Source organism: Malus domestica, chromosome 14, assembly GCF_042453785.1.
Source record: "Malus domestica chromosome 14, GDT2T_hap1".
Classification (NCBI taxonomy): Eukaryota; Viridiplantae; Streptophyta; class Magnoliopsida; order Rosales; family Rosaceae; genus Malus; species Malus domestica.
Window position 1 is genome coordinate 15961113 of NC_091674.1, and position 19902 is coordinate 15981014.

A 19902-nucleotide genomic window follows, 5' to 3' on the forward strand; every position below is an offset into this window, starting at 1 on the left:
TAACCTAATTTGAGTTAATAATTTAACACATTATGAGGATCATTGCCATTAATATGCTATACTTATCCTCTATTTTAATATAATCAAGGATATGGTATCCAAAGAGAAATGCTATATTAATTCAAAGATGAAAAATATTATGTCATGACAAGAACAAAACATACACCATATCATACATGCACATGTACGTAGATGTTATATTTACTTGGTCATGCGGTTGTTACAAGTTTTTGACAAATGAGCCGAAGATAGTTGTTTACTTGCATGTGAATAATTTGTTGAAGAATAGAATCTCACATCAGAAATGGAAGATTCCATGCTACTAACAACATTGCTGCATTTTTTGATAAAATCCAATACTTGTCGAGTTGTGTAGGTGGTTAAGTTGTGGCAATATTAGTGTGATTAGTAGTGGGCCACTAAAGACGTGGTCCCACGTCAGTGGGAATGTTGAAGAATGCAATCCCACATCAGAAACATAATAATACTTTACTACTTGAAAATGAATGGTTTCACTATTGATAACACGGAGACCTTTTGTGATTAAAGTCAACACCTGTTGGGTTGTGCATGTGGTTAAGTTGAGACAACATCGGTATTATTAGTAGAGTGCCGCTAGCCCGTCTTTAAAATCTTGACATAAGTGTTAATCATTGATGAGTGTCAAATGGTAAATTCTATGGTCATCAACAATTGACAATCAGAGGCCTGTTGATGCCAAAGATTAGTAATAGCATCAGTAAAAAAGTTAATCCCTCTAAAATTACGATGAAATGAAATAGAAGAGAAATCACTAGTTAAGTTTAGAAAGTCCATATATGTGCAAACTGTTCTAATTCGTCAATGCATCAAACATTGACGAAGAAGATAATTAACAAGAATTTTGGAATCACCCTCCAGAAAAAGTATTTAAATCACTAGTTGCTCATGTACGTTGAAATCAAAGCTCTTATTTATTTTTAATTTAAAAATAATGCGTACTATATTCGAAAATGTTGTTTCTTATCGATCGAATGATGCCATGCATAGTATTCATAAACAGATTTCTACGAAAAAAAAGAAATTTTCATATTAAATAAGTTTTCTATCTAAATTGAAGTGTTTTTTTTTTTTTTTTTTGATATTGTGTTATGGCTGATTTGATCTGCTAACCAGAAATCGAAAACATGTCCTGAAAACAAAGTAACTTAGATTTACGTTACTTTGATCCTATACCAATTACAACAAGATATATTACCTTTCGCAATACTGTATAATTATGATTGGTAACAATAAAACTTCGCAATAATGGATTTTTTTAGTCAATGATCGATAAGTTATGACTTGCACCAGAAGAATGTGATTTCCATATCAAGTTTTGGTGCCTTGTGGGAATATATATACGTATAGTATAATGTGTGTGTGTATATATATGTACGAGATATATATATATATATATATATATATATATATATATATATAGGGGGGCAATTATTGGATGCATGGGAGATTCGATGTCAGTCTGTTTCCAACACCCCACTAGTTGCCTTGGCTGCTTGGAATCCAATGTTGACTCCTGAGCGTTCTTACACTAATTAACCAAATATAATTTCGTAATGGAAAATTTTATTTAAACCCATGCAACCTCTTTTTACACCAAATTTAAAATTTTGAATGTTAATTGTCTATTTTACCCTATTACATAATTACTATTAAGTACAAAATTAAATTAATAATAAAACTCAAATTTATCAATAAACCCAAACACTATAATTACCATATTTCAGCAGTCTTATTAAACCTTGCAATTCTTTTCCTGTTCTGGTTTCTATTTAGTGGAAATCTCAATAGGGTTTCTATTTCAGCAGTCTTGTAAAATTCGGGTTTCTTTTCCTCCTCCTTGCAGATAAATTTGAGAGCTGAGAGAGAAGCTTTTATTTTACAGTTGGTTTGTCCGGATGGCGCTGGTTGCATCTGGGTCAATAGAACCAGCAGGATGCAATGAAACTACAGCTCTGAAGGTAGAAGGAAACAGCAACCCAATGACAGCAACCTTATCTGGTGCAACATCAGGCGGACTTGATCGTAACTTACTTGAACTATGATAACTATGATCCTTTAATGTTTCACTGGAACTCTCATTTTCTGGCAGTGAAGATGCTCGTTTCAACCAATCCAATCGTTCGTATATGGAAACTTTCAATTAGGAACCTTTTCCATACGCACTAAAACCTCTAATAGCGTTTTGGAATCTAAACCATCTTCTTGATTATGTGCTGCGGGTGCTTGGGAAATACGTTGCTTCTTTGAAGTTGATTCATTACACTGATCATTTGATGCATCATCAAGGTGAGGAAAAAATCGCCTTTTATGATCAGTGAATGCCTTGAGAGCTAGCCTAAAACATTGAATAACAGAATTCAAGAAATGGCTTCAAGGGTCAACACAACAAAATACACAACCACTAAATATAATCCTCAATAAACCAGATTCGAAACCTGCTTTGAAATTACGAAACTTGTATTGGTTCCATATTTTTTACAGTGAAAATTATTCAAAATCTATACTTTTTGGGAAGAGAAACTTCCATATGCTTTTGAATTTCAAAATTTTTTCGTTTAATCATGAATTTTCGAGGAAAAGAAATAGAGAGGCAATGCTAACAAGCAGGAAGACCAATTCCATGAAACTCGAAACCAACCTGGTCCTATCAACTGCAGAAGCACCAACTTGGCCGGTGAGCTGCCGCTTCCAAGCATACGCAACCACAGCGCCATCCGGACAAACAAACGGCATGTGTAATCCCCAAGAATTGAATTGGGTTTATGGGGGTATATTAGGTATTAAATTTAGATTTAAAGAGATATTAATAGTTTAATTAAAAATCAAATGGGTGAAAAGAGTAAGTTTGGTGCAGAAATAGGTTAGATGAGTTTAAATAAAATTTCCCTTTCGTAATTAGGTTAGTGTTGATTTTTCCCACTAATTATCTTCACATCCATTGCGACTTGTGTTCTGTTTTTTCTTTTTTAAACTATAGGGGGAAAAAAAAACATCCTATCAGCTTAAAAATTTGGGAACTAGTGGGTTGTAAAATATGATATCAAAATTTTGGTTCTTGGAGGTCTTGAACTTAAAATCCCCATTTCTCTATTTAATTTTTCTTTTTTCATTTTTTTTTTTGCTTTTTTTTTTATCTAATGTGCAGTAATTGTCATGATTTTGATATGCAACGGTGCTGAATATTTAATCAAAATTGGAACCACATATATAAATGCAACTTGTTGCAAACTCCATGGTACTAAATTCGGTTTGATAACCCATTTTATTTTGTGTAAGATGGATGTAGACGGATAATGAGAATATGGGGGAGGGGGAAGGGGGAAAAGAGAGAGAGAGAGTAATATTGGGGGGGGGGGGGGGAAGAGAGAGAGAGAGAGTAAGCGACAAGAGAATTAAATAAGCGAAAAGAAAATTTTGAAAATATAAATAACGTCAAAATAGTTTTTAATTTTTAGTTTTATTGTTATATTTTTCATCTCTCCTACCATCCTTCATTCGCTCGTTTTTATCTCTCGTTTTCCCATGTACTCTCTCTATTATTAACACAAAAGTAAAAATAATAAATGAATTAATTATCTGTTGACCCTAGAAACTACCAAGCCTACGTGGCGCGCAGACCGAGTAATCTATAAGCTAACTACGTCCTTCGGTGAATGCGGGGCGTGCCAACTCGTCTGCCGAGCTCGGCCGAGGAGTAAATTTTGTCGATGTTGCGTTGGGTGCGCGGCTGACTTCTGCGTCTTGCGATTGCGGCCGAGAAAGGAACACATCTCGGCCTCTTGGGCTCTTGAACCTGAAGACAAGGTTACTATTCTTACGAAGTTCAATATCAAATTCGGCTTTCAATGTGCCGAACGTAATAACTGTAACACCTCACTTCGCCGAGAAGGCTGATGAGATGACCTCGACCAATAAGGATTCAGGAATCCTTCTCGACCGAGACTTGGATAGATAATCGATCGTCCTCGCCGTAGCATCCTGCCAAGATGTTTGATGACTATGATTCTTCCATATCTGCCAAGATATTTGAACTCCTCCGTCCATATCCCTTTGTGTTCTTTCTTGACCAATTTGCTTTGACCATACATGATAACCAAATAATATTCAACGGCCTCGATTACTCGGACCGATTGTGTAAATTTGGGCCCAAACATTATCAAATAGACCCTAAAATAAAAGTAATCCAATAACGTAGAGTAAGAGGGGGGGGGGGGTGAAGATATCAGAAATATAATTTTTTATTTATTTAACGAAAATATGATTAAACATATGGGCTGTTGGAGCGTATCTTTTAAAAGTGATTAAGAAAATAAATAGACTTTGATTTGGTAAGTACAGTTATATAAGTCGGATGAACCATCCACATCTTAAGTTATCACAAAATTATGTTGGGATGTTCTCTCTCGACAGCAACCAATCACCCATCATTCCAGGTGGGCAGATGCATTTGGCATAACCCCCCACACTTCTTCATTTTTTGTCTATTCTTCTCTTCTTGTATGTATCCATTTCAACCCCAAGACTTACTAATTACCCATCCAAATTTACAGATTACAATTCAGCTTAGATTTACAAGTACGCTCACATATGACATGTTTACTTAGTTCGAATAAGATGGATTACAAAAGTAAAAAATAGGAGAGAGAAGGAATGTGGATGATCAGATTAATTATCCTACCCTTATCAATCTAGTTCCTTACTTTTTAGGGTTTGGATTATGAATTGTAATGTGGAATTCCCATACTTTTTTTATTCCATATATGATAATTACCACATGATCATCGTGAATCAGAATAATTTTAATACACATACAAATGTAAACACAAAGAAAAATCAATGGACTAGAGTATACAGACATTGGTAAATAGGTGCAGAAGCACAAAAAAAGTATGACGGTAATGTAGGTAGTTGGACAGGAAGCAGGAGCACATGGCACATATTTGTAGCCATATGACCTTGGCATGGAGTGCCACAACAAACCATTATCTAGGTAAGACAAACAAATGAATTCATATCAAGAAATTTCCCATACTTTTTCACCAACCATTTCATAACATGAAAAAAGTTGAGGTTCCACTATAAAATTAATTGACAATTTATGAAGTAGTCCAATTATTAATTGGGAGCTTTTGATATTGGTGCCTCATTCGCCAACTTGTTTGTTTAAACATCTATAGGTTTTAGGTTTTAGATTGTACCACCTCCTCTAAATGAGGAGCCAATTAGATTAAAAAAAATGATTTCATTTTTCTAAAATTTACGAACACTGTCATTCTTTCAAGCGTTGGGAATTTATTTATTTTTACCAGTAGATTTTTTCCTTTTGAATTTAATATTTCAATTCCATTAAAAATTGTCATTATCCTTTTTATTTTGTTGTTATCCTTGCAATCTGGAAGTATTATCTCAATGGCTTTTGAATTTGAATTGTTAATGGTTGCTTACTCAATATATAACAACAATTGTACCCAGGTTAAATATGATATACAAACCCACTTGTTACACTAAAAATGTATACCACTGTTAACGTACCTATTTGGAAAACTATCAATAAAATTTTTAGAACGTATCTAATAACTTTAAACAGATGTACCCAATTATTGACAAACGTACCAAATACCTTCCAACAAAAGTACTAAATTATAACTTCTAACGCACCTTTTTCTTATTAATTTGATTCTTGGGTGCATTTTATCCCAAATGCTTTGGTATATTTGAAGGCATAACATGATCAATTATTAGGTACATTTATTATGCAATGTTATTTTGGTGCATATCAATGATTTGAGATGTATAAAATACGTTTATTAATTTATTCGTACCAGTTATTTGGTACATAAAATAATAATATTGAAAGACAAACCACTCATATGGTATGTTCTATACTGTCCAAATGCGTTCTCCGTCCTTCGTAGAAGCATGCCTGTTGGGCGAGGTGGTTCCTATTTGGTATGTTTGAAGATATTGCCTCCTACAAACTTCTGTTTGACTGGCTAATGCGGCCGGGGGCACTCTCATTTGTAGTGATATCATTTTTGCCATACCAAACTAAGGGTTGCTCACCAAGCATCATGCCCCCAGATCAAAAGCGGTGCGTTTGGTACTTGGGACGGGACGGGACGGAACGGGACGAGGCGTTCCGTCTCGCGTTTGGTGCGCCAAAAATGGGTGGAACGGGCTGTTCCACGGAACAGATTTTGGGTGTTTTTGCGTTCCACCTCCCCCCCTGGAACGGGTTTGTTCCACGTCTGTGGAACACAATGTTTTACCATTTTAAGACAAATATACCCCATGTCTTTTTCAAAAATTACACCTTCGTTCCGTCTCGTCCCGTCCCGTCCCGTCCCGTCTGCGTACCAAACGCACCCAGAGAACAAGGAAAGAAATCTGTTGAAGAAGAGTAGGAAAAAAAAAATAATTAAACAACAACTTACCAGCCGCACCCACAAGTAGCAGAAAACATCGAAAACATCAAGCAGCAAGAAACCTAAAATACCTCAAAAGTGGATTACTATTCAAATGTGAATTAATAAATTTATGAAAGCAACCACTAATTCAAATGGAGGAGCCATCCAAATTTTAGACGTGAGAATGAATCTGGATAAACACAACTAATAATTAAAAAAAATATCCCCGAATAAAAGGCCATGCCAGGAAAAATGAAAATGAAAAACCTCCGAAGAGGAGGATAAATTCGGAATTCAATATGTAGCATTTTAATTTGGAGAAATATAGTAATGATATAAAAATTGATTAAATAAAAAAAAAAACTGATGTGGCACCTAGTCAAAGCACCTTAATCATAATTTGAAAAGGCATAGATGTTTGATCAAAACAATGTAAAATTTAAGCACCTTAATTTAATTATCCCTTATTAATTATAAGCACATGCAATATTTTACTCCCCAATGTGGGACTCATACGTACTCTCAACAGGCTCCCTCATGTGTGGTGAATTTTCAAGCCTAATACATGAACAACATAAATGGGGTAATGTGAAGTGCATGTGGCCGTTGGTTTTCACATGCAGGACAACTTGCTCTAATACCATGAAGAAAGTTGAGGTTCTACCATAAAATCAATTGGCAATATAGAGAGTAGACCAATTACTTATAATAAGCACATATAAGTCTCTTTTATCCTCGATGTCAGATTCATACTCTCAATATGGAACAATAATTCACTCATATAAAGAAATTTCCCTTATTTTACACATCAAATGATTTCTCTCAAGTGTGAGGTAATGATATTGTGAACACGAAAATTTCCTGAAACGAAAGAGACAAGAACAACGCGCACAAACAAATATTTGTATTTGATGATTTTGGGTTACAATCTCTTTCGAATTTGATCCTCTGATTCGATCTCCGTAAGGTGTTGATTTGTGGATGTTTCGTTGATCCAAGGGCCGTCGATGCTTGATTTTGGATGAACTGTTGGAAGTTTCTTCAAGGGCCGTGGGCTTGATCTTTGAAGGTGGATTTGAGCGAATCTTCAAGGAGCCGTTGGGGCTTAATCTTGAGGATGAGTGTTTCTTCAAGGGCCGTTGAGGCTTAATCTTGAATAACGGTGATGAGCGGATCTTCAAGGGCTTTTGGGCTTGATCTTGAAGAACAGTGATGAACGGATCTTCAAGGGCTTTTGGGCTTGATCTTGAAGAACGGTTGGATGTATGGATTTGTCGACGTTTGTTGATCCAAAGGGCCGTTGGGGCTTGATCTTGGATAAACGGATGATGAACGATGGTGCTTTCTTCAAGGGCCGTCGGGGCTTGATCTTGAATTTGTGGAAGTTCTTCAAGGGCCGTTGGGGCTTGATCTTGGAAGAACGATGAACGAAGAACGAAGAACACTTTCTTCAAGGGCCGTCGGGGCTTGATCTTGAATTGGTGGAAGTTCTTCAAGGGCCGTTGGGGCTTGATCTTGGAAGAACGATGAACGAAGAACGAAGAACACTTTCTTCAAGGGCCGTCGGGGCTTGATCTTGAATTGGTGGATGATTGTTGATCCAAAGGGCCGTTGGGGCTTGATCTTGGAAGAACGATGGACGAAGAACGAAGAACACTTTCTTCAAGGGCTGTCGGGGCTTGATCTTGAATTGGTGGATGATTGTTGATCCAAAGGGCCGTTGGGGCTTGATCTTGGAAGAACGATGAACGAAGAACACTTTCTTCAAGGGCCGTCGGGGCTTGATCTTGAAGGTGGATTTGATGATCCAAAGGGCCGTTGGGGCTTGATTTTAGGATGAACGATGAACGAAGAACGCTTTCTTGATTCTTCGGGAACCTGGATGCTTGAGAGCTTCGGAGTTTCAGAGCTTCAGAGCTTCAAGAGTTTTGCCTAATGATTTTAGTTCCCCCTCAAATGAATGAAATGGGCTTGTATTTATAGAATTTTCCAAGGCCTAATTTTGAATATAATATCCCAGATGAAATAAGTCGTTTCTGCCAGGTGTTGACACGTGTCCTATTTGATGACTTTTCCAACTCATTTCAATTTTCGTTGAGTCACATGCTACGTGTAAAATTTATGTAATACATGAGCATTGACACTTTGATTTATCGGTCAACATTTATTTACCGAAATTTCGATGTCTACAAATGCCCCCACTTCAAGGCACGTCGTATACATGTGCTTGTCACGTGTAGGAGATGCGTTTTGAAGTCCCTTACTGTAAATGTTGATCCAAGGGCCGTCGAGGCTTGATCTTGAATTGGGCTGGAGATTTCTTCACGGGCCGTTGAGGCTTGATCTTGAATTGGGCTTGAGATTTCTTCAAGGGCAGTTGAGGCTTGTTCTTGAACTTTTGTTTGAAATTTCTTCAAGGGCCGTCGAGGCTTGATCTTGAAGGTTGAAATTGGGCCACAAGGAGCTTCATGTGGTATATGATCTTTGACTTTGGTAGTGGATGAATCGGCACGTATTTTGTTGCGCTTGTTGACTTTCCACAGCTTTGATCTTGAACTGGGTTGGAGGATTTTCTGGTTTCCTCCAATTGTTGATTTTCCACAGCTTATTCTTGAACTAGGTTTTGATTCAAGGGTGGTAGACACTTAATCTTGAATTGGACTTGTGATTTCCTCAAGGGCCGTCGAGGCTTGATCTTGAATTTGGTTGGAAGCTTCTTTAAGGGCCGTTAAGGCTTGATTCTTGAAGGTTGACTCGAACACATGACAAGCAGGCACGAGGTGAAGGTGACGACTTGTTGCTCTGTTCAATCTTTCTAATTCACACCTGAGTAGTTTGGTCAACGGTATGATCTTCAAGATTGATGGGTTCTTCTTCCAGTTGGTGACTTGATCTTTAAGGATTTGATCCAAGGGTGGTGAAACGGCACATGCAGCCCACAACGCCTAGCAGGTCGACCCAAGAATTTGAGGGTCAAAACGAATTCACCGTCCAGAATGATTGCAACCCTGATGATATGAGATACTTTTGATTTTGAAGAAGTAGCGGATGAATAAGCACGTGCTTGGTTGCACTTGTCTCCACATGCTTCAAGGTATCATTTTCATTTCCTTTATCTGTTCCTCAGGCAGATGCGGCATCTTCTCTAGTTCTTCATCTCAGACTCTTTCTGCTGAGTTGACTGTGCATGCTGCATTCTTCTCTGCTTGTTTCTTCAGGCAGATGTGGCAGCTTCTCGAGTTCCTCAGTTCGGACTCCTTCTGCTAAGTTGACTGTGCAGACCGTATTCTTCTCTGCTTGTTCCTTCTACACGTTGTCTCCACATGCTGCAAGGTATCATTTTCACTTGCCTTATCTATTCTTTAGTCATATGTGGTAGCTTCTTTGGAAGTACAGCAGCAGTGGGAGACGAGTACTCGAGAGCAGTGCTAGGTAGGCAATCAGGGAAGGGTTCCAAGCAGTCGGTTCCTTACCCGAGTTTGAGTGGAAGTTCCGGCATATTGTTTTCTTTATCCTTGTCTTTGTAGGTAAGAACAAGGACAAAGGAAAGGACAGGGAGAACGCATGATATGAGATACTCTTGCTTTCTACCCTGGTGATATGAGATTCTTTTGCTTTGGAGTCATTGGCTTGCAGAGGTACCCCAAGGAATAAGGAACATTGAATGACTCGAGAGGCTTCGTTGGGAAAGCATTTTTGGAGATGAAGAAAGGCTCTGTATGTCTGCCTTGCTATGGAAGGTGAAGGTAGACAAATATAGGAAGTTCTTTGATACCTGTAGAGGTACTATTCTTTCACTCGTGTCGGCAACCAATGCGTGATGGATCAGTATGGCTTCACGTGCTTTCTTCTTTATCAGAAATCTTCGACAGATTGTCCGTAATTTTCGTCATGCTGAGTGTGTATGTGATAGGTGTTGACAAGGCTGAAAAAGATTGGCGCCTCTTCGATATCTGGGATCGGCGCTTCGACAAATTACCCGTGATTTCCGCAAAGCTGAGTTTGCGCGTGACGGGTGCTGACGAGGCTAAAAAAGACTGGCGCCTCTTCGATATCTGGGATTGGCGCTTTAACAAATTGCCCGTTGTTGTTGATAATTGCAAGTGTACAATATCGTCCAAGTAATATAATGATAAGTAGAGTGTCGTTCAAACGAGGATCGGATTAACCTAAATTTACTATTGAGATTGACTTCAAACTAAACTTAAATAAAAGATGGATAACGATGACAAATTCAAATATGCAAAAACCCAAACGAAATTGAAAGTATCAATTGAACAAACACGAAGTAAAAGTGAATGAATTATGAAAAATTTATATTGAAGCACTAGGACATCAGGTTCCTCATTCTCAATCCCATCTAATCCCGTTATTCATATTAAACTCAAATTATTCCCATGTTGCTAGCAATTATCCCTTGATTCGTCAATATTTCCTTTCAGAATATACTAACTGTGTTTCTAACTATCTACCCATGCTATGTCTAGCCACAAAAGTAGATAATCGAAACCCTTTACGCTAAATGGATAATTTCACAATACTACACAAATCATAACCAGTATGTCTACTCAATTATGTAATTCATGGTAATCGTTATGAGAAGCAATCTACTAAACTCAACCTGTCAGTCCCAATTTAGTTCTTCACACAAATAATGGCCAGTTATTTGATAACGATAAAGCACAATAACAATTACTCAACATGGAAAACAACCGAGATCAATATGAAATAATAAGAATTAGATGTTCATGATAAGAGTACACCCTAATCCTAGCAAAAGGACTTAGTTCATGATCGAATTAAAATACACCACGCTAGAATTCGAAAACAAAGAAGGAAACAACTGAAATTCCATTCTCCACTCCACAGCAAAGCTAGAATTCTCCAATTGCTTCTTCTTTCTCTCGGCTTATGTATGTGTCTGCACTGTGTTCTTTTTTGTTTTTTTTTCTCCCACTCCCTTGCGGCTGCTGGATTCCTCCTCTTTTAATCTGCCCTCCTTTTCCTTTAAAATCCCCCTCCTCCTTTTCTTTTCCGCAACCTTCTTGATAAGGGGATTAAAAACCTTCTCCTCCTTGGAATAGTCCAACGCCAGTTTTTATGAAGCCCAAATTGGACTTAATTTGATAAAGCCCAAATTCCAGCACCACTCTCACATAGCATCAGTCCACTTCGTTATTCTTTCGTGCTTTCCTTGTAATTCTTCTAAAAATCCAGTTTTCTCCGAAAAACTAACTTCTATAAAATTCACACAAAATACATCAAATCCAACTGTTTTATATCAAACCATGACTAAATTAATAGGTAAAAGAGATACAAAATATACCTATCATATCAACCTAACAAATACCCCCAAACCTATCTTTTGCTAGTCCTCGAGCAAAACATAAAATGAAAAACAAATAAAATTAACTAAAAACAAAAACCTAATTAAGCCCACTTTCGCTGGCGAAACGATTGCACTGAGTATGTGCAACAAGCCTTTAAACCCCTAGGTGTCCCTAGTCGGAGGAGTTGTGTCTCCTGAGGGTTTACCAGTTACGCTACCCACAAACGCTTTACTAAAAAAAAAACAAAGGTGTTACAGTTATCACTTCCATCAATTAATGAAAACCAATGCATGCCAATCACACTTCCAAAACTAAAGTTATGCCCTTATAAATCAATGTATCACAATGGAAAGTATGAAGCCAACATCCCAAGCACTCAGGCTTAAAAACATCCACACTTGGCGTGTGTACAAATTCGCCTCGACTCTAAGCCTCACAAGATATCACTCAATTTTCTCATAGAACCTAGGATTTCTCTCTTAACAAGCATATGTGATGAGTTTATGCAAAAGAAATCAATATATTATCACATATGATCAACATTGAAAAACAGCAATTTCTGAAAATAGATCTCATGAAAGGAATCGAATACTAAGAACATAGGTATCAACCTTCACCAAATAAGCTAGACTTCCCTATAAATCCGTTAGGTCTTTGAAACGGTTGTAATGTAAGGCTAGGTATTTGGGCTAAGAAAGAAACGATAAGGAAAAAAAAACAAAAACTTGAGAAACACCAAGACATTTCGTATGTAGTTAGGTTGGCACCCCTTTGAAACTTGATATATGATTTGTGGCGTCCAGGCCTCATGTTATAATGAATGGTACAATTTCTCTTCTTTTTTTTCTTTTTCTTTTTCTTGACTCTTTTTGTTTTTTTTGTTTTTTTTACTCTTGAAATAACTACAAGAAATAATAATAAGAACCATGGTACCTCGGTACACGCCACTACTTTGATGTAGAACTCAACCTTGATTTCTTTTGATATCACCTTGGTATCTCTCAAGCTATATGGTATGGCTAATATAGGGTAGAGTGGATAAGAATTTATGTGGGTAATGAAAGAAAAGGCTAAGTGTTTGGCTTCAATGGGGTTAATGGAGCACACAAAAGGGTAGGGAATAGGCCTTTTAGCAGTGGACAACATGCATAGCCTAACATCGTTTCTATAGTTCCGTCTAACCCAATGGCAAGAATACCCAACATAAATTAAAGTTCTTTTGTACCCAATGCAAATTAATTTTAATGAGATCATGAAAATTAAAGAAAGAAATTGGAAAGTGTTTAAGAGTAGAAACAAATTAACCCTCTCAAGAAAAGCTTAGGCACAACAACTCACATGGGTAGTCTCCACTATTTCTCCACATCATCCAAACATGGACAGTTTGTCCACCAAAGTACTTGAGACATGGCAAAATGAATGGTAAAAAGAATGTGATGCAAAAACCTTCTAGGCAACCCTTTAGCAAAGGAAGAATTCTTAGCAAGACATATACATCGCCATTAATAGAATAAAGTGATAACCTTAACAACTTATGCTTCCAAGTTCTTATCGTTTCCAACAAATTCTAACACTTAATCCCAAAATTTTAATTCCTACCTCATCCTTTAAATGTTAGCAACACAATTCATCACATAAAGATGTATAAATAAAAGCATGAAAGAAAATGAGATAAAGGAAAAGAATACACTTATTTTTGGGCACCATGGACGAGGGAATAGCTCTAAAAGTAATGAATTCCGAGCCAAAATTATTGCCTTCAACATAGGATAAAAATCTGCAAAAATAAGCAAAGTTGACTTTTAGTGACAAAAATAATTCCCAGAAACCGTCGCTAAAAGTATGAACATGCCTTTTGTGACAGAGAAAATCTTTGAAGATCGTCACTAAAGCTGATTTATGACAGAAAATCTGCAGAAATTATGCAGCAAATTTACAAGCTTATTTTCACTTTTTGAGCTTCTAAACGTCCCAATTCACAATGTAGGTCGAATTTCTGTCCCAACCCTATTCCAACACATCATATTAAACATTCTAAACATGTTGGCATCATCAAATTAACTTGAAAAACATCCAAAATTAATTTAGGTAGCTAAGTTGATTATGACCAAAAGATGAACTCAAAGTGCAATTTTGCAATTTCTTTGGCACATAACAACAAAACCACTCCAAACACATTTGAAATGACAAACTAAACATGTTCAAATCATCATGTGGGTGAAGAAATCAATATTATTAAACTTGGAACATAAAAACCTTAACTTTTGACCTTAAAAACAAAAATGCAAATGAATCAACCAAACTAACAAAAAAAACTAGGCTCTCCCCCCAAACCTAAACTAAACATTGTCCTCAATGCAAAATCACAACAAAAAGATGCACAATGAGTAGTATGGAACAAAAAGGAAGAAAATGCAAAACTAATAAACAAGGAAAGGAACGAATGAACCTGGTTGGGTTGCCTCCCAACAAGCGCTTAGTTTAAAGTCCTCAGCCCGACTTGGCATTGCAATCAATCGGGAGAAGCAAGGGTCACAACATTCGTGTTTCGCTCAAAACTGGCAGCAAGATATGGCTTCAATCGCTGTCCATTAACTTTGAATGTAGCATCCGTTGTATGATCACGAATTTCAATCGTTCCATATGGAAACACTTGAACAACTGTAAAAGGACCATACCATCGTGTTCGCAACTTCCCAGGGAAAAGTTTCAGCCGAGAATTAAACAAAAGAACTTGCTGGCCAATATAAAACTCACGACGAAGAATATGTTGATCATGCTACTTTTTGGTACGTTCCTTGTAGATTTTAGCATTTTCATATGCATCATTTTGAAATTCTTCCATCTCGTTCAATTGAAGAGCTCTCTTTTCTCCCGCTGCATCCATCTCAAAATTAAGCTTCTTCACTGCCCAAAATGCTTTATGTTCCAGTTCCACAGGTAGATGACATGCTTTTCCAAACACCAATCGATATGGAGACATGCCAATTGGAGTCTTGAATGCAGTTCGATACGCCCATAGCGCATCATCCAACTTTGTAGCCCAATCTTTGCGTGAAAATCCCACAGTCTTCTCTAAAATATTCTTGATCTCTCGATTGGAAATCTCAACCTGCCCACTAGTTTGTGGATGATAAGGTGTAGCAACCTTATGTGTGATTCCATATTTCGCCAAAAGAGCATTGAAGTGACGATTACAAAAGTGCTTGCCTCCATCACTAATAATGGCGCGCGGGGTGCCAAAGTGAGTGAAAATATGCTTCCGGAGAAAATGAACAACAACCTTAGCAGCATTAGTAGGTAAAGCAATTGCTTCAACCCATTTTGAAACATAATCCACCACTACCAAGATGTATTGCTTGCCATAAGATGATGGAAATGGTCCCATGAAGTCAATACCCCAAACATAAAAAAGTTCGACTTCTAGAATATTATTCAACGGCATTTGATGTCTACTTGAGATATTTCCAATACGTTGGCAGCGATCACATGTAGAAACAAAAGTATGAGCATCCTTGAACAATGTAGGCCACCAAAAACCAGATTGTAGTACCTTGGCAGCAGTCTTTGTGGCACCAAAATGACCACCACATGCTAGAGAATGGCAATGTCGCAATATTTCCTCCATCTCGTCATTAGGAACACACCGTCTTATGCATTGATCCGGACAATGCTTCCACAAGTACGGCTCATCCCAATAGTAATGTCTGACTAACGAAATGAATCTTTTCTTCTGTTGCCAAGTCAAATCAAGAGGCATGATATCACTAACTAAATAATTGACATAATCTGCATACCAAGGAGTGACTGAAGATTTGATGGTAAAGAGCTGCTCGTCAGGGAATGTTTCGGAGATAGGAACTAAGTCATTATCACCTTCATGATGCATAATTCGAGAAAGATGATCCGCCACCACATTTTCAGACCCCTTCTTATCCCGTATCTCTAAATCAAGCTCTTGTAGTAACAACACCCATCGAATCAACCGAGGCTTTGCATCTTTCTTGGATAATAAATACTTCAAAGCTGAGTGATCGGTGTAGACAATTACCTTTGAACCAATGAGATAAGAACGGAATTTGTCTAAAGCAAAGACAACGGCTAGAAGCTCTTTCTCGGTAGTGGCATAATTCAATTGTGCGTCATTGAGAGTTCGACTAGCATAATAAATCACATGCAGTAGCTTATCTCTCCGCTGACCCAAAACTGCTCCAATAGCATAGTCACTTGCATCACACATAATCTCAAAAGGTAATTCCCAATCCGGTGCAACTATCACAGGAGCTGTCGTGAGCTTCATTTTCAACACATTGAACGCCTCAAAACATGATGAATCGAATACAAACTCCGCTTCTTTCAGGAGCAAGTTACACAACGGTTTTGTAATCTGAGAGAAATCCTTAATAAAACGTCGATAAAAACCAGCATGACCTAGGAAACTTCGAACTCCTTTGATGGAAGTGGGTGGCGGTAACTTTGAAATTGTCTCAATTTTCGCCTTGTCTACCTCAATGCCGTTGATCGAAACTTTATGACCCAAAACAATCCCTTCTTGCACCATAAAGTGACATTTTTCCCAATTTAGAACTAAATTGGTTTCTTCACATCTTTGCAACACCGAGGACAAATTATCCAGACAAGAATCAATGATGAGCCAAAAACTGAGAAGTCATCCATGAATACCTCAATACAACGCTCTACCAAGTCAGAAAAAATACTCATCATGCACCTTTGAAAAGTAGCAGGCGCGTTACATAACCCAAAAGGCATACGCCTATATGCAAAAGTACCGAAAGGGCATGTGAATGTCGTCTTTTCTTGGTCTTCTGGTGCAATCGGAATCTGATTATAACCAGAGTACCCATCTAAAAAACAATAGTAAGCATATCCAGCAAGTCTATCCAACATCAAATCAATGAATGGAAAAGGAAAATGATCTTTTCGAGTCTCATTGTTCAATTTCCTATAGTTAGTGCATACTCTCCATCCTGTTGTAGTCCTCGTTGGAATTAACTCATTCTTGTCATTCTTAACCACTGTAACTCCACCCTTTTTCGGTACCAAATGCAAAGCACTCACCCATTTAGTGTCCGAAATTGGATATATTATTCCAGCGTCTAATAACTTCAAAATCTCAGCACGTACCACCTCCTTCATATTTGGATTTAATCTGCGTTGATGCTCAACTGAGGGCTTGTAATTGTCTTCCAACAAGATCCGATGCATACAAATGGACGGACTAATTCCTTTGATGTCAGCAATACTCCACCCAATTGCCATTCTATGCCTTCTTAACACTCTCAATAGTTTTTCTTCTTCAACTTCATTCAAATATGCAGAAATTATAACAGGTAAAGTCTCAGCAGCTCCCAAGAAGCATACTTTAAATGTGATGGCAATGGCTTCAAATTTAAGATAGGTGCGGCTATGATACTTGGCAGCGATTTTGAAGGTACAGATCCAAGGTCTTCGAACTCCAATCGTCCACTCTTTGTAATTGATTTGAAAGCATCCAAATAAAGAGCACATTCCGCTAACAGTTGATTTTCATCTTCTGAAGTAGCAGCATGAACTAATGCAGCTTCCATAGGATCACTGGGCTTCTCAACTCTGAATTTTTCAGAAATCGCGGTCTCGACTAAATCAATGCGAAAACAATCTTCCGTTTCTCTTGGAAATTTTCCAGCCTCGAACACTTTGAATGTTGCTTTCTCTTCCCCAATTCTCAATGTCAAAACCCCTTGTTCCACATCAATTAAAGTCCTAGCTGTGATAAGAAATGGCCGACCCAAAATCAATTGAGTCTCATAATCTTCTTCCATATCCAACACCAAGAAATCTGCTGGAAAAATCAGCTTGTCAACCTTCACTAACACATCTTCGATAATTCCCTCTGGATATGCAATTGATCTATCCGCCATCTGCAAAGAAACAGTAGTGGGTTTAATTTCACCTATTCCAATGTTCTTAGCAACAGATAAGGGTAATAAATTAATACTAGACCCCAAATCACACAATGCTTTTTCAAATAAATTAGTGCCAATAATGCATGGAATTTTGAAACTCCCTCTATCTTTTTGCTTGAGCGGAAGCTTTCTTTGAAGGATTGCACTGCATTTTTCTGTCAACTGAATCTTCTCATGATCGCCAAATTTTCTTTTCTTTGAGATGATATCCTTCATGAATTTAGCATAATTCGGCATCTGCTCCAAAGCATCGGCAAATGGAATATTAATCTCCAATTTCTTAAACATCTCTAAGAATTTGAAATACTTCTCATCTAACATATTCTTCTTGAGCCGTTGAGGAAAAGGAATAGGGGGCACATATGGCTTCACGGGTTGGACAACAGGCTTAGGGAGTGGTGTGGCTGCAATGACTGATTGTGGTGAAGCTTTTGAAGTGGTTCCCAGTATAGCTAGTGGCTGCACAACATCGGACAGTGGCTGCTCCTCTTGTGAAATGGTTTCTACCTTTTCTTCCTCATTGTTTTTCTCAAAATCAGCTGCTGTTTTCACTTGTTTCCCTCTTCGAAGAGTTATTGCTTTAGCTTGCTCATGGTTTCTCAGATTAACTTCAGTTTGGCTTGGAAAAGAACCTTTTTCTCTAACTGCCAAAGAATGAGCTAACTGCCCCATTTGAATCTCCAAACTTTTTATTGAGGCAGCCTGGTTCTGAAGAGTTGTCTCAGTTTTGCTCATGAATTGATTTGTATTGACAGAAAGAGTATTCACGTTACGAGCAAGCTGTGCAATGACATCTTCCAAATTATTCTTCTTCTCTTGAGGTTGGAAACCAGATGGTGGCTTTTGTACATTCTGATTATTGACCCATGAGAGATTTGGATGGTTTCTCCATCCTTGATTATAAGTATTGGAGTATGGATCGTTACCAGGACGTCTGTAAGCATTCACCATGTTTGCTTGCTCTTGAACAAATTCTGGAAAATCAACACTATACGGACAACCAACTGTGGCATGACCAGGAACTGCACATATGGAACAAACCTCTTGAACTGATGCTCTCCCATTCATAGAAAGCAAAGTGTCAAGCTTACTAGCAATCGCATCGACTTGTGCCTTTGAAGCAAATTCGGTAGAATTATTAATCTCAAAAACTCCTGCCCGTCTTCCTTTTGCTTCAGAATGTTGTGTTTCGAGTGCTAGAGTATCAAAAAGTGCTTGACATTCGGCTGGTGTCTTGTTCTTAATTGATCCCCCTGCATAGTTGTTCACTGCAGCTTTGCTTGAAACTGTTAATCCTTTATAAAATATCCGCATGAGAACTAGAATAGGCAAACCATGGTGCAGACATTGAATCAACAAATTATTAAATCTCTCCCATGCCTCAGAAAACGTCTCATCTGCCTGTTGAGTGAACTGCATGATATTATCTCTAAGGGTATCGGTCTTCTGGGTCGAAAAGAATTTCTCCAAAAATTTATTCTGAATATCGTTCCAACTCGTCAAGGTTCTAGGCCTCAAAGAATTCAACCAAGTCTTCGCTTTGTCTTTCATAGTGTATGGAAAGACCTTCATCCTGAGATGTTCCTCGGTGACTCCTTCTACCAATGCCATGTTGGACACCATATTGAAGATATCTCTAATATGTGCCAATGGATCTTCAGTGCTCATGCCATGAAAAGAAGGCATCATATTAAAGTGGATAGTCTTCAATTCATAATTCCTTGCAGCTGCAGGAAGAGCTATGCTCGACGGTGATTCCGGAATGGTTGGCATATCAAGATCTCCCATCGTTTCATTTTGAACTAACGCCATCTTGCTCTCTTGCTGCTTTTCTTTCTCACTGACTTCTCTTTGTTCTCTTCGGATTTCACGGAGTATTTTCTCAATTTCTGGTTCAAACTCAAGTAGTACACAATCCGACGAACGAGTACCAAGCATTCACCTTCAAGAAACAATGAGACAAGGTGAGAATACTCCAAGAAAAAAAAATAATCAAAATAAAAAAAACGAAAATAAAATTTAAATAAACTAAGCAAAATCACAAAAGTAAAATAGAATTAAATTCGATCCGAGGCAGCGGCGCCAAAAACTTGTTGTTGATAATTGCAAGTGTACAATATTGTCCAAGTAATATAATGATAAGTAGAGTGTCATTCA

General features: G+C 37.7%; 1 protein-coding gene, 1 long non-coding RNA gene and 1 other non-coding gene across 3 annotated transcripts; 1 reads left to right on the forward strand and 2 right to left on the reverse strand.

The window, feature by feature from the left end:
* Positions 1-1726: 1726 nt before the first annotated feature.
* LOC139191466 (uncharacterized) lies at positions 1727-2819 on the reverse strand. The gene is made up of 2 exons (XR_011575533.1): positions 2681-2819; positions 1727-2377 (listed from the first exon to the last, which is right to left on the reverse strand). It is a non-coding gene; the product is annotated as an uncharacterized lncRNA (long non-coding RNA).
* Positions 2820-17121: 14302 nt separating this feature from the next.
* LOC139191187 (uncharacterized) lies at positions 17122-19683 on the reverse strand. The gene has a single exon (XM_070811757.1). It carries the CDS (start codon positions 19681-19683, stop codon positions 17122-17124), a length of 2562 nt encoding a protein of 853 aa, XP_070667858.1.
* On the forward strand, positions 19076-19182 carry LOC114826686 (small nucleolar RNA R71). Its single transcript, XR_003775743.2, has one exon. It is a non-coding gene; the product is annotated as a small nucleolar RNA R71 (small nucleolar RNA).
* Positions 19684-19902: the final 219 nt, after the last annotated feature.

Bases quoted from the DNA above. Each gene is read 5' to 3' on its own strand.
- LOC139191187 (XM_070811757.1), bottom strand. From the start codon at position 19,683: ATGCTTGGTACTCGTTCGTCGGATTGTGTACTACTTGAGTTTGAACCA.